The sequence below is a fragment of the Typopeltis vanoorti genome, chromosome 9, assembly GCF_054136105.1.
Source record: "Typopeltis vanoorti isolate ZY-2024b chromosome 9, IOZ_Tvanoo_1.0, whole genome shotgun sequence".
In the NCBI taxonomy this organism is placed as follows: Eukaryota; Metazoa; Arthropoda; class Arachnida; order Uropygi; family Thelyphonidae; genus Typopeltis; species Typopeltis vanoorti.
Genome location: NC_143557.1, coordinates 80,981,458 through 80,997,608, shown reverse-complemented (window position 1 = coordinate 80,997,608; position 16,151 = coordinate 80,981,458). Strand labels below are relative to the sequence as shown.

General features: G+C 34.7%; 1 protein-coding gene across 1 annotated transcript in view; it reads right to left on the bottom strand.

Moving 5' to 3' along the window:
- Positions 1-16,151, bottom strand: part of LOC150103198 (5-oxoprolinase) — a 368,797-nt gene that overhangs the window by 248,797 nt on the left and 103,849 nt on the right. Inside the window, exon 14 of the mRNA XM_090398524.1 lies at positions 3,272-3,353. Coding sequence (XP_090254650.1) covers positions 3,272-3,353 — 82 coding nt within the window. The remainder of the gene's footprint in view (positions 1-3,271; positions 3,354-16,151) is intronic.

Below are 16,151 nucleotides of genomic sequence, written 5' to 3'. Positions count from 1 at the left end.
AGAAATGAGTTTCATCCCCCCAAAAAAGGCAAATTTTCAAGTCCTCAATGGTCCAATGACATCTCAGATGTAAACTGTAGATATTCAGTGACAACTGGGCATAAATATGTGCACCTTGACTAGGTGCCTATATTTCAGGAACCCAATGGAGGAGAGTATGTTAAAGCATGCTCTCAGAAAAAATATGCCATTTGATAGCTAGTCAGAAGTTCCATAGTTTTTTTTGCCTTAACACAATAGCCTGTGTTCACCATGAGCATCAATGAGGCATATGAACCCATCAACTGCTGTTCCTGTCAGTGTCCTTCCACTCTTGGAACACCTTCATCATAGCACTCCATAAACAGCCAACAATACTGACAGTTTTCTGAATATTGCCATCCTATAACCAGTATCCTATAATCATGTCTTTTTAAAAGTCCACCAAATCACATCCCTTGTCCATGTTGATCTGTAACTTTTTTTAGAAATCAAACAGATAATGGTGAATGATCTTGTGAGACAACAGTCCCTAAAAAATAACCAGTGGCTAAAGAAATTCTGCAGTAATGGCATACTGGTTTGCATAGTGTAATAGGTGAATCCATCTTGTTGAAACCAAAATTCCTGCTCATTACTCTAGAAAACCAGATGAACTGCATTAAGATGCACTGGTAATGTTCTGATATAACAGTTTATTTAAAGATTGTATCAATAATTTTGCATCAAGAAACCATGCAATAAACTGAATTTAAGTATAACTAACAGTTATCAGAACTCCATGAAACAGTATTCTGGTTGTTCACACAGTCACTGAAATGTAACCATTTCAGTAACTGTGTTTAGTAGCTTAAATGAACCATACTTCATTTAAAAAGTAGGTACTATCTCACAAATGATCATCATTACACAGGATTGGAGTCTTGAGACTTTGTCAGCAAGTTGCATCCCACGCATCACATGAACACTATATGCTTGCAACAATAGTAGTCTGATCCCTCTTATGTGCATGGGGTGATGCCATTTTAGGAAGAGATGGTCATTGCAATTTTAAGTATTCATTCTTCATCATGCTGAATGAAATGAATGGTCAGTCCTCCTTTTGAATTGCGTGCAATGCAGTTTCATGGAATTTCTTGATTAGGTGATAGATTATTGATCTGTAGTAGTTGTACATATTAAAGGCTTATTAAAAAGCTTCTTGAAAGCACATATCATTTGCTCAAGAGCAATGCATGACAATGAAAATCTTGATTCATTTAAAATACTACACTGCATTGCAGACTGGGAAAAAAAAAAGATTACTGTCAATTCGCTTGATAATTATTAAGGACAATGACCTTCACTGGGTTATCAATGATTTGCTTGCAGTTTTGAGGACCAGGTTAGAATTATGTGTTTTAAAATGAACAATATGAACACCACTGTTTAAAATACATACATCCTAAAGTAAATGCTTTACTTTAGGATGTATGAATAAATGATGAATAGAACAGGCACATGGTTTAAAGAATTACTTGCATAACAGTGTCAGATTAAGAGCTCTCAAGCATTTTATATTTAGAAAATTTTATTTTAAAAGAATCATATTATACTAAAGAATAAAATATGGATATTTTATTAGTCATTATTTACTGAAGCTTATAAACAGATAGCAAAACTGGTGGCTTCATCAGGATTTATTATAAGTATAAAAATATGAAAACAGATAATATCAAAGTTGTCCAAACACTGAATTGTTACAAAATAAAATAAACTGATTCATCCTAAACATGTATATGAAGTTGTGCGCCACATGTTGGCTGTCATCAGGCAAAGACTGAAGGTGATTATTGAAAAAATTGAAATCCAAGATGTTGATAGATTTAATGAGATTTCCGGATGGCATTTAATATAAGTCGTTGATTTCTGTTCAAAGATCTGTGTGAATGGATTACTACAATGAATTCTTTTAGCAGTCTGGAGTAAAAGTTTTCTTCTAAATACAGCATTGTGGAAATATCTGCAGGTGAACCAGACCATATCTTTCTTTTATGTTCAACATTTCCAACACTCTTTCTTTCTCACCGCAAATTCAACAGCTTATCTGCCCTACGTAAGCCAGACACCACATGAGCATGGTATTCTATATACTCCCAGGCATTTATAAAAGGGAATGCTGTCCTTAGGAGATATGAGGAAGCTGTTAACAGTTTGAATCATTTGAAAGCCATTCTGATGTTATGGTCTTTGAAAAGAGAAGCAATCCTGATGGATAACTGCCAATATATGGAATGGCAATCAAATCTCTATACTGGTTGTTCTGGTTATGGGATGAGGGATAGTTTGAAACAATTTTGTCAACCATTTTTTTTGGAATAATCATTCAGAAAATTCGAGAATGCCTGAAGTTCTGTCTTAAGTTGATCTTCATTATGCTAAATCAAACAAGCTAAATTCTTCCGGAAGTGGATGATACCTAGCTTTTGGGAAGGATGGTGAAAGGATGAAGTATGAAGATAGCATCCCATGAGTAGGATTACAACACACTTTCAGAGTGGCACCACTGTCAGGTTTCTTAATAAAAAGAATATCCAGGAAATGGAGTTTACCATCCTTTTCTAGTTCTAATGAAAAATTAACTGTGGGTTTAAAAGAGTTATGAGGTTGGTGATGTTGAGCATATAAGAAAAGAAAAATCTGGTATGGGCAATTATACCTCAGCCACTAACCACACAGTAAACTGGAATATTTCCGCCATGCCATATTTAGAGGAAACTTTTACTCCAAGACTTCTAAAAGAATTATTATAGTTATCCTTTCATATGGATCTTTGAATAAAAATCAAGGACTTATATTAAATGACATCTGGAACTCTCTCATTAAATCCTTTGATGTCTCAGATTTCAATTTTGCCAACACTCACCTCCTGTCTTTGCCTGATGACAGCTAGCACATGGCACGTGACTTCACATTTGTGTTCAGAATGAACCAATTTATTTTTTTGTAATGATTTTTTAATGTTTTCAAAACTTTTTTGTTATCTGTTTTTTATATTTTTGTATTTATTATAAATCCTGAAGAAGCCACACGTTTTTCTAGCCTGAGAGAAACTAGTCGGTTATAAGTTTAAATACATACAACTAATAAAATATCCTTATTTATTCTTTAATTGTTTTTAGTTGTAAAAACCCTTTCAAATAAAAAATCATATTATATTTCAGTTTTCAAAATCTCATGGAATTTTCAGTTAAGGTACATCAAACTGATAATTCAAACAAAATAAAACATAACAAAAAACATAACAACATACCTCTCAAATCCCTGCTTTTCAAGTTCTATAATACACTGCTCTGTAAGAGCATCAATGCGACTATCAATTAGAGGAAGCGATTCTGAAAATAGGATGTGTATATATGTATTATTTAATATTAGCATATCAAACAGAATTATTAGCTTTTTAATTAAAGCAGTTAAGAAAAGATAGTTCTGTCTTCAATATAAGCTAATCTGGTTCAGCTAAGTGGATACCATCTCCAATTTCAAACCAAAATGCTCTGAGTTTCAAATTTATCCCACTATGGTATGGATGTTTTTGAATATCTTTAGGTGATAGCTGATTTGTCTACGACCTAAAAGTACAATATAGCCCTGAAGTGTCTTTTTCAAGACACTAGAAATGAAATTAATACTAATTTACAACCTGTTATCTACAATAGCTACACTGAGGAAAAGGATTATATTTTGGGTGAGTTTACATTCTTTATGATTGCGAAGTATTAACAGTAGTAGCATAAAACTTACTTAAAATGACATTTTATGGTGCTTTAATATCAGAAAAGTATGCTTTCTCCAAGTCTTAATGGATAAGTAGCATTTGTCAAGAATATAACTTTTGAGGAGAGTAATTCCAAGGTTCATTTAGATTATGTGAAATTAAATGAAATAATATAACTGTAGAATTATATCTAAAAAATACCAAAGGAAGTGCTTAGTATATAAAAAATAACATAAAAAAACAGATTATGATATTTGATGAGGATTACTTTTGAAATCACCTTTTAAGTTAACTCAGAAGTTCAAATTGCATGCTATTAGTACAGTGGAAGGGGGGGAAAAAAACTACATTTCAAAACGACACTGTTTGAATAGGAAACTTTTTTTAATGGGTCAATTACATAGTTTTTGACAGATTTAAAATAGTTTCCTGATTGTCTTGTGATAATTAGTCATTATAAAGAATGTGGATAACAGTGTGTGTGTGTCATTTATTATTAAATAAAAGTAAATTTAACCAATTTCACAATCCTATACCACAATGAAAGATAAAATTTCCAAGGCATGAGTACTTAACCAGCATTCCAGCTTTGTTCAAGGAAGATATTTGTAACAATCATGGGAATGAATCTAATATTAATGAATCTATTTTACTTATAAAACATGCTGGATAGAAAATAAAACAAATCGCACAGTTAGACAAGAATTATCATATAAGAAGACAATATCAGAAAAAAATTAGAAAACAACAACTGAGATGGTTCGGCCACGCTGCATGCATGATGCAGACAGACTACCTAACATCCTAATAAATACTTTTACAAATGAAAAAAGAAGACCAAGAATCAGCTGGCTGAAATCAATAAAGAACATTTCAGGATGCAGAACTTATAATGAACTTTTTCTAAAAGCAAGGAATAGAGAAGACTGAAAGATCCTACTCAATGGAAGACAACCCATCTTACATGGAAGAGAAGAAGAAGATAAAACATGTTGTGCCATACTCAATAAGAGATGCCTATCAAAAATATTCTGACATGATTCTTGATTAATATGTCCATTAACTTGTTTAATAAATTAACATGATAACACAAGGAAAAGAGTGAATATTTGGCTATTTAATTTAATATTCACTCTTTTCCTTGTGTTATCATGTCATCATCATCAAATTCCTGATATGTACCCTCAATGGATGTACAGGGTAATTATGATAGTACTACATGAAAAAGTTACACCATTACTAACTTTCAATCAACAATTTTCCTCCAAATTAATCTGTTATCTATCAAGATTCCAATATTGTTTATGTTTTGCTAATCTTCCCCACCATTCTGTTTAAGTGACCATAACACCTGGTATTATCTCTACTAACACATTCCTGAGCAATGGCAAGTTCTTTCCTAATATTCTCATTTTTAATAGTGTTTTGAAGAGCTTTCCTCTTGGCACTTTGTCATATGCTTTTTCCAGATCAACAAAACTTAAATACAAATCCTTGTTATATTCCAAAGATTTCTCAACTATTTGTCTTAAAGTAAAAATCTGATCCTGACAACTTCTAATTGGCCTGAAACCAGCTTTCTTGACAAAGCTTCCTTTTTCTACAATTTTTGTTAGCCATTTCTCAAGTATACTTGCATAAATCTTACCAGAAACACTAAGGTGGGAAATACCTCTGTAATTCTCGCATTCAAGTTTTTTTATTTTCCTTTTTTTATAGATCGGTACAATGAGAGGTTCTGTTTCAATCATCTGTAATTTGACCCTCTGACTAGGCCTTCTGAATTATGCAATGAAGGCAATATAAAACTTTTATACCTTCATATTTGAGCATTTCTGGCCAATTTCCATCTACTCCAGCTGCCTTTCCACATTGCAGGTTTTTGATGACATTTCTACTTCAAGTATGGATATGCATTCCTGTTGCGAGTTTCTACCATCATGCTGAAACTGCTTGTTTCATTTAGCAGTCTTTCAAAGTAATTACTCCAGACATCTAGAATATCTTTATCTTCAGTTGTCATGTCACCTTTATCATCTCTGATTCCTTTTACAGTGCTTTCCTCCATTTCTAAGCTTTTTTCAATAGAATATTTCGCCACCTTCCTGATGTTTATTTTCTATGTTCTTACCAAAGTCTTCTCATGACTTTTGTTTAGCTATTCTTGTTGAGAGGCTTATATGCTGGTTATACATGATAACTAATAATTAAGGAATTGACAGCGTACACTAGAAATATAAATTAAATAAACTTTAATATATACTTTCTGATATTTCAGCAAACGTCACGTTGCCATCTTCTTGGGAACTTATTACAAAGACAAGTGCACACGAGTACTACATAACAGCAAATAAGAACAGAAGCTAGGAAGTTAATGTTTTCCTAAAGTCCTGATGGTGCCCCCTGGCGGGCTATATTGGTAGTTCTTGGCCTGTGGGCTGAAGTTCTTCTGATAAATGTTTCCCAAATTTGGGGCAGTTTCATGCATCCAAATTTGTTGAGGTTTGGCATGTTCCTAAGGGCTGAGGCTGATTCCATGAAGTCTTTCATATTTGAACTTGCTGCGGTGTATTACTGTAGCTTTCTTCCATCTTATTCTGTGGCGAGTATCCAGAGCGTGGTCGGCAAGCCCAGAGTGGCTGTACTTGTGAAATCGGATGTAATCCTTGTGTTCTGAGATTCTGATATTTGCTGTCCTGCCTGTTTGGCCAAAGTAGGACAGTTTACAGCTGCAAGGGACCTGGTATACACCAGGTAGGTCTAGGGGAAGTGGTTGGTCTTTAGTGGAACGGATAAGGAATGCCAATTTTCTATGTGGTCTGTAACAGGTGGTCAGGTCATGTTTTTTTAAAATTTTGTTGATTTTTTTCCGAGGTGCCTCGGATGTAGGGAATGGTGATGGATCTAGAGTAATCTTTTTTGTGAAGGGGAGGGGGAGTGGTGGGTTGTGGATAACTGGGTTAAGTATTTTTTGGATTCTTTTTTTGGGGGGGGGGGGGTAGCCATTGGCTGAGAAAGTGTCATGAATGTGATTTAGTTCAGTAGTTAGGGCTTGATCATTAGAACAGATTAATTTTGCTCTGTTGAATAGTGTCTTAATAACTCCATATTGTTGTGAGGAGGGGGAGGGTGATAGGATTGTTGGTGAATGTATCTACCTGTATGGGTGGGTTTTCTATAAACTGAGAAAACCAAGGTTCTATCAGGTTGGCAGGTGACTAGTGTGTCTAGGAAGGGAAGGTTATTGTTTGCCTCTTTTTCCAGGGTGAACTTGATTCTAGGGTGTTAGTTGTTTAAGTGTGTTAGGAAGCAGAGGAGTGAATCTGGGCCATGTGGCCAAATAGCAAACAAATCATCAACATAGCGAAGCCATATGGTAGGTTTTTGTGGGGCTGAGTTTAAGGCTTTCTCTTCAAAAGTCTCCATAAAGAAGTTAGCCAAGGGTGGGGAAAGTGGTGAGCCCATGGCTGTATCCTCCTCTATTTGTTTGTAGAATTTTTCCTGTCAAACGAAATAGCCTGAGTTCATTGTAAACTGAAATAGGGCTGAGATATCGGGAGGAAATTTAGCTTGGATTAGCTCTAAGGTTTCTTTGAGGGGGACATTCGTGAATAAGGAGGAGACGTCAAAACTGACCATTATGTTGGAGTGTGAGGTTTTCTATACTGGCTTTGAAGTGGGCTGAGTTTTTTTAAGTAGAGGGCGTTTTGCCATACAAAATAACCCGACCGTAATACATCCCCCAATCTGAACAACAATGATGGTTTAAAAATCCCAAACACATGGAAGGTATATATTCGACCTTCCTCACCAAGAACAACTATAAACAGGACTGTAGAAAATCCAGTATTGTAAATCAAAAATAGGAATTGTAATACTAAAAATAGGACACCAATTGTTTCTGAAAGAAAGCCATCTAAAAGAATGTTTATTCCTGTTATTGTAAAAATAGAATTTAGCTTGATGTAAAAAAAATTTATTTTATTTTTTATTTATTTATTTTATTTATTTTTTTATTATTTTTATTTTTTATTTATTTTTTTTTCACCAGAGGTCACGCCAGTAGAATAACATGTGATCAAATCATTGTTTCTCTAGCTTACAGTTAATGATGTACTCAGCTTGTTCTGTATACTTATGTACGCTCCAGATGATGATCTTGATGTGAAGATCGAAACGTCAGGATAATAAAAAAATTTTTTTAACACTGTTGTAAATTCCATAAAATTTTTAAAATGAATGCTGATCACCGTGTAACCATAAAAGAAAGGATTATTATCAATCATAACAACTGAAACTTTTCTTATTTCTTGCATCTTCCTCCATGTGAATTTATGCACATTTTTATGTTGGAGCATGGTATTAGTAATAACTTATCCATGTCCTGAACAGAAACCCAGCAAGCTTTTACCATTATTATTAGCTTTGAGTTTTTCTCCAAATCTTCTCAAACATTTCTATATGTCTGCAACAAGGACGAACTTTGCTGTTTTCATTGAGCTAGCTGTCTTCTCTAATGCCTCAAAAAATTCCTCCATTTCTTCCTTGGTAGAACTTTCTGCAGGATCATAAGCACAAATAAGTCTCATTATCCAGTTCCCCATTCAGTTATTTGCCCACACCACTTAACCTGAGGATAATCTCAAGAAGATTATTACTATTTTGTGACACCTCCAAGGAGTCCAAAGACTCATTGAGGGAGGACACCTACTCTACAACTGTCTCCACCACGTCCACCTGTCTCCATCATCTACACCAACACCATCTACTGACCACCACCACCATCACCACTAGTATTTTTTGTCTTAGAACTATCCTCATATCTAGTATGAATACTATGGTTACTCGCTCTTTTCCATGATTGTTATTGCCAGAATATAAAATTTTGTATTCTTCACTTAGAAAGATGTCAACTATTTTTGTCTTCTTTGTTTCAGTCATGCCTATTATGTCAATCTAGTACTTATCCAATTCTTCTGTTAGTTCCATTGATGCTTTTTACATTGATAGCACCAATCTTGAACTCTGCTGATGTTGAGTTGGGACATGTTCTGGGATTTGTTCCAGTAGCTGCCTTTTCGCTCTTCACCCTAGTTCCCAATGAAAACAACGGGGCCTTGTTTAACTGGACAACATCCCAGATGGCATGAAATTCTGTCATGTTGTACCATCATTGTATATTGTGGTTTAAGCCAATAAGAATACAATTTGGTCAGCTGAATCCCAAATTGCCAGCCCATCCTCATTCATTTAGTATCCAGGTATATACCTAACAGAATGCATCACGAGACGTGATGCATTGGATCAGAAGCTCTTGTCGATTCTCAACATTCCTTAAAAGGCTACATGGAGGTCTCCTCTCAGTAATATAACTTAAACCCTTTGACAATATTCTCCTGTCATGTTAAACCTTATGGTACAGGTATTGCTGAAATACCAATGTTTATAACACTAATAAGACTTTCTGGTCTATAATTCTACTTGACAAGATGAACCACTCTTATGAATTGGAATAATCCTTGCAAATTTCCAATCAGAAAGTATGCAATGACAGTGATTCATTGATGATGATCAAAAGTGGATTGATTAACTCTGACCTTGTTTACTACCAAGAGAGATATATCATTCATACCTCCAACTTTATCTATTGTATTATGTCAAGGCCCTTAATCATTACTTCTGCTTCTAACTGACTGACCAGTATTAACATATACACTTATAAAATACTTAGTTAATTTCTGCAATAACAGCTGGATCATTTGACATTATTCCCAAAAAGTGGTTGTGCATAATTCATTTCTACTATCTTCATTCCTTTTTATATATTTAGACAAGCATTTTTAGACTAATATTAGCATTCCTAGCTAGCAATAATTCACATTTTGTTTTATGATCTTTAAAATTAACAATTACAGTGACTTGTTGATTATATCTATCATATTTAATAGCTGATTTATCAGATACTTTTTCCAATAGCTTTTGTTTACGATACATTTCTTCAAGAAAACTGATTATTCACCTTGCTGATTCTAGGTTTATAATGAAATTTACTTCTATTTATGAATGTGGACAAGAAATTATGCGTGATGTTCCTATCCACTTTGTACTAGTGTCATTTTATTAAAATGCTGTCTTACATTTAATTTTATTTATTCTTTTATCATACACTAATTTAGATTTTTAATTCCCCCCATTCTAATTATAATTTCTTCCTATAGTTGTAATTCTCCTTCTAAGGCCAAATGATCACAGTTACAAAGTTCTAATTAATATGGTCTATTACTAATTCTTCAGATATCACGAAATCCAAGATTCTATCTCCTCTAGTTGCATATGTCGCTTTAGATAACTATCATTAAGTTACTCCAAAACTGTATTACTTATATTATCAACTCTTTTATTCTCCCAGCTAATATTTCTCATATTAAAATCCTATTAATAATAACTTACTTATCTTTATCAGTTTAAGTAACATGCCCATAATAATAGTATTATTTCCTCAACCAGAGTAACATATTTTCATCCTCAACAGTACAGATTCTAAACATGTTTATGCATCACATTGTCTTAAACTTTTGTCCCAAATATTCTCCTGTCATGTCAATATCCTCCAAAAAATCTTCTATATTTTTACCAACGTCTTCCACATGACATTTGAGTCAATTCAGCTCTGAAAGCTACTTGACTGTTTCTTTTTAAAACTTTCCTACACACTTTTCTTTTTGATGCTATATTCAATTCAGTCTGCTCAAACCTGAATGGGGATCACCTCCTATTTAAAATCCCCCCCCCATATGCTCTTGTAACCTAAACTAGTGTGAAGATATTGCTATCAACAATAACACTTTTCTTAATTCTTGTGTCTTCTTTCCATGTGAATTTGTGTACATTTTTATGTTGGAACATGGTACTCCAAATTTTCAAAAGCATCTCGATAAGACTGGCATTCATTTTCTACTCTGCTATTTAGATCTTCATCAAGATCAGTTTTTTTCATTTGTCAACTTCCTTCTCCAATGACTCATAAAATTCTTCATGTTCTTCCACTGTACAAGTGAGACTATATGCACAAATACATTTTATTGTCAAATTCACATTCTGATGTTTGTCCATCATTATACTTAACACTGTCTGCTATTCAAGAAGATTATCATAAGATCAAGAAGACTGGTGTGTTGAATACTATAACTACTCCTTCCTTTCTCATTTCTTTTAGTATTTATTTATTTATTGTATGGCTTGTACACATAGTTAAAAGACAATAGGATATAATACAGATGAGTATAGATAAGATACACATATATGATTAAAAAAAAAAGTCTACATTCAGGCAAATGCAAATATGAAATTTATGACAAGCATCAGACAGAAGATTAGTCATATTTTAATATTTAGGTTTTTGATCCAGTTGATCGCCTCTGTGGATAGGTCAAAGATATCCTCAAAGTCACCTGGATATGCTGTCAGCTCGCATTCCTGTACTATATGGTAAATGGTTTGGGTCTCGGCTCCACAAGGACAATGGGGATTTGGTATCTTATCCCACTTTGAAAGTAAGTCTCCACATATACCATGGCCTGTACGAATCCTGTTAGCCGTCGCCCATATATTCCTGGGCAGGTGAAATCCAGATGGTTTTTGGAAGATGTTTATGTGATTGCGAACTTCAGGTGATACTGCTTGGGACCACAGTACATCCCATCTACTCACCATACTGTCATTCTGGCTAAGAAGATTACAGGCAGTTTTTATGGCAGGTCTTCTGGATTTTAGTCTATTGGATAAAGCATCTGGAATAAATTCATGTATTGGGAGATTTTGGTTATTTAAAATTCTTTTATATTCATGGAGCAAGGCTTCCTGTCGTCGCAGTTGCATATGTCGCAATATGGCTCAAACTATGTTATTTCTGGTGTGAACTTAGCAGCGATATTAATCATATGCTGTTTATATGTCAGAGTTCTATCCAGAGTTATTCCCAGATATTTAGGTGTCAGATTAAACAAAATTAATGTTCCATCAGCATACATCTCTGGTTTTTGATTTACAAGACTACTGTTCAGGTGAAAGCAAGAACATTCGGTTTTACCAGAATTTGGTGTTAATCTCCATTTTTTATAGAACTGCCATAAAGCCGACAGATCATTTGTCAATATTTCTTCAGTTCTTTTGATAGACTTGTCGCCGATCACCAAAGCTAGATCATCTGCATAAACAAACTTCCTGCTGGCTGTTTCAGGAATATCTGCGATGTAAAGGCTAAGAAGTGTTGGTGCGAGCACTGAGCCCTGAGGTAGTCCATTCTTAAGCACTCTCTGTTTACTGATGCTTCCTCTGGTGACTACCCTGAAATATCGATCACACAGTAAGTTGTTTAGGAGATAACCCAATATTTTACATGGGATGACCTTAAGAAATTTATATATGAGTCCCTCCCTCCAAACAGTATCGTAAGCCACTGTTAAGTCAATAAAGACTGCAGCAGTCTTCAGGCATCTTTGAAATCCTGCTTCAATGTAGGTTGTTAAGCTGAGAACTTGATCTGTGCAGCTGCAATCTCTTCTGAACCCTGCTTGTTCTATTGGGACACGCTCCAAAATTTTATCACTGATTCTGTGCAATATTAGTCTCTCCAACAATTTGTAGGTTGCACTTAAAAGGGCTATGGGGAGATAACTTTCAGTTCTGTCTGCTGGCTTACCTGGTTTTAACACAGCAATGATTTTTGTCCTTTTAAATTCTTTAGGAACGCAGCCACTTTCAAGTATATCATTAAAGAACTTAGCCAGCCACAATCTTGCATAAGGTCCACAGTGCGTCAGGAATTCATTATGAGCATTGTCAAATCCAGGAGCCTTCCCCATTTTGATATTTTGAAGCGCTGAAGATACTTCCTCACAGGAAAAAGGCAAAGAGAATTGTTGATTCTTTTGAGTTACAGACTTCATAGCCTTTAGTTTGCGTTTTACCTCTTTGGTATGTTCTTTATCTATCAGGGGGCTCTAGAAAGCAAAACAATATGAGCAGCTATCTGATTTGGATCGACAAGAGGAGATTTCTTTGGTACAGAGGGGGGGTTGAACCAAGCTTTTTAAGTAGCCAGGCTTTTCTACTAGCATGTTTGAAATCTATGTTTTCAGTTATTTGAATCCACTTTTCCCTACGAGCAGCGTTGAGACTATGGAGCAGTTCTTCTCCTATCTCAGGATCCTTACTTTCAAGGAATTCCCAATACAGGGATTCGCTTTTATTGGTCCATCCAGACACGTATTCTTTTCGGTAGCCTCAAGGAATGTGTATTTTTGCCACCACTATAACTACCTCAGTGAACCGTGTATAGTTTTTGTAAGTTGGGAGAATTCTTCTAAGCTGTGGGTCTAGATCAGCAGTGAAGTTTTCCCAGTCGGCTTTTTGGAAATTCCATGTTGGTCTAGGAAATGATGTTATCACTGGAATTTGGGCTCCTAATTCCATAAAGATGGGATGTGCTGGCTATTTGTAAAAACCTCAAGAATATCTGAAAGTCTGCAGAGGCTGATTTTCACTATCAGTGGAGACGAATGTCAAATCTGGGTTATATTCCTTATTCCAAGCTCTTGATTTAAAAGTGCCTTTTTCCTTGGCATCAAAAACCAAGTGAAGACGGTGTTGATCTGCCCATTCAGCTAATATTTCCCCGTTTAGATCATTCCGATCGTATTTCCAAGAAGTATGATGACAGTTGAAGTTCCCAGAGTACACTGTTGGGTGGGAATATATCTGTAGAACATCATTTGGTCAAACAGTTGCAGGTGGTTTATATACATTCACAATCGTAATGTCCGCTATTTTAACAGTGATCTTATGGATTTCATCATCAGTCGAGAAGTTATCAGCACAGCATTCTCAATACCATTTTGGACATATGTAATGTTGCCGTAGCTACTACTGTAAGTAATCCTGAGAATGTCGTAGCCAGGGATTATTGCTCTAGATTTAACTTGATCTTCAGTTTCGATATGCGAATCTTGAATGAGAAGTAGATCGATGTTTTTTTCTCGTAGAAGTTTAGAAAGACATTGACATTTTGATGCACTAATGCCCTCAACATTTAACTGGAAGATACAGATATTATGTCCAATATTCTTTATCAGCTGGTTCGAAGAAGAACCGTTGTGAAAGTTTTGGGTTTCCATGTGTAAGTATGGTCAGGAGATTGCACAATGGTCTGGCTGCCAGTTGCTCTAGCTCTTTAGCATGACACAGGGTGCACCACGAGGAGACGAGCTAGAATTGCACCCCATTTCTTTTAGTGTTGCACATTGATCAGCATTCATTTTATAAATTATGGACTTTACAACCATGTTATAAATAACTATTTTAATTTCTCAACATTTTGACTTTCATATTAAGGTCATCATCTGGAGAATATACAAATATACAAGGACAAGCTGAGTTACATTTCATACAGTAAGCTAAAGAAACAATTATTTGATCTCACTGGTTATTCTACTGACATGACAGCTAGTGAAAAAAAAAAAAAAATACACATAAAATTAAAAATTAATTATTTAGAAACTACATCAAAGCTAAATTCTATTTAAGATAACATGAGAGAAACATTCTTTCATATAAATAGTTTTCTTGCAGTAACAATGATGTCCTATTTTTAACATGACAATTGTTATATTAGATTTAGGATTAAGGGATAGTGGAGGAAAGGGGGGGGGGAACCCTCTCAATTAAATAAACTTGCATAAAATTGTTTTATTTGTAGAATTTTCAGCTATTTTTCATGGCCATTTTCATTACAGGAAAATAACAATTAAATTGAAGGCAAGCAATATTATATGCACGATTAACTGCAGGAGAATAACTCCATCTGCATTAATAGCAGGAAATAAATAAAAATAATTAATAAAATATTTTTAAATTTAAATAATTAACTAATTGCAATTTATGAAACATGTGAATGGTGAGTATTAATTAGGATAACTTCCCAAAATTGAGAAAGTTAGGCCATCATTTTTGTTAAGGTTGGGATTGTGAATGTGTGCTTCACAACTTTCTTTGTACAGTCTTTCCAGAAGAAAACAGATTTTATGTAATACTTTGGTATTGTTCCACTGAATACTGTGTCTTGTATATAAGGCTTGGTTTGCTAAATATGATTTATTGGGTTCCTAAAGTAAAATATATTCCTAATGTTCTTCAAGACAATTCTGTGCAGAATAACCAGTCTGTCCATAAAAACATAAGCTGCAAGAGCAAAGGATTTGTAAACTCCAAGATAAGAAAGGGAAAGATATCTTTTGGAAATATAAAAAAAATATTTAGTTTATGAACTGGACAAAAAAGAGACTTGTAGTTCAATCTTGCAAAGAAGTCTTGCAATTCTTTCTCAAAGTCCTTTAACACATAGAAGTCAAATTCTGGAAACTCCTTGAGCAGGGCTAAGATGAAACCCATGTTTATTGATTACTTTATTGATAGTTTTGTATTGTAACCATTAGAATTAAAGGTGACTGTGATAACTGACAGCTGCATGTTCAGAAGAGAATCAGTTGAATGTATGTTATTAGCTATGTCGACTAGAGATTTGGCGACACCATATTTCTGACAAAAAGGGTCCGACAAAAAGGGTCAAAGCTGTATAACTGAGAGGAGACTTCCTCTCAGTTATACAGCCATTAAAGCAATGTGGAGAACCAACCAGACTTCTGACCTAACGTCCAATCCTTACCTTCTCGTGGTGCACCCTGTTAGGCATCTACTTGGATGCTGAACAAATGAACATGGGCTGGCAATTTGGGACTTAGCTGACCAAATTTTATTTTTATTGGCTTAAACCACAATGTAAAATGATTGTACAACATGACAAAATTTTATGCTGGCTGGGAAACTGCCCAGCTCAACAAGCCCCTTCCCTGCCATTGTTTTCACCATGGTACCAGGAAAAACAATGAAAAGTCAGCTACTGGAACAAATCCTGAAATGAATCCCAACTCAACATCACCAGAGTTCAAGATTGGTATTATCAACATAAAAAGTCTGAATGGAGAATAAATGGAACTAGCAGAAGAATTGGATAAGTACCAGATTGACATAATAGGGGCGAATGAAACAAAAAAGACAAATACTGGTGAAATCTTTCTGAGCAATAAATACAAAATGTTATATTCAGGCAATGACAATCAAGGAAATGAAGGAGTAGCTATAATATTCAACTTTAAATACGAGGCTAATCTCATTGAATAGCATGTGATATCAAGTAGAGTGATGTCGGCAAATACTTGAATGGGGAACTGAACAATGAGACATATTGGTGTTTATGGTTCCATAGAAGGCTCTACTAAGATAGAAATAGAGGGATGGGATTTTTTGAGGTCTCAGAGAAAGCAAGTGACACAATGAAAAAGAAAAAGTTGGTCCTTAT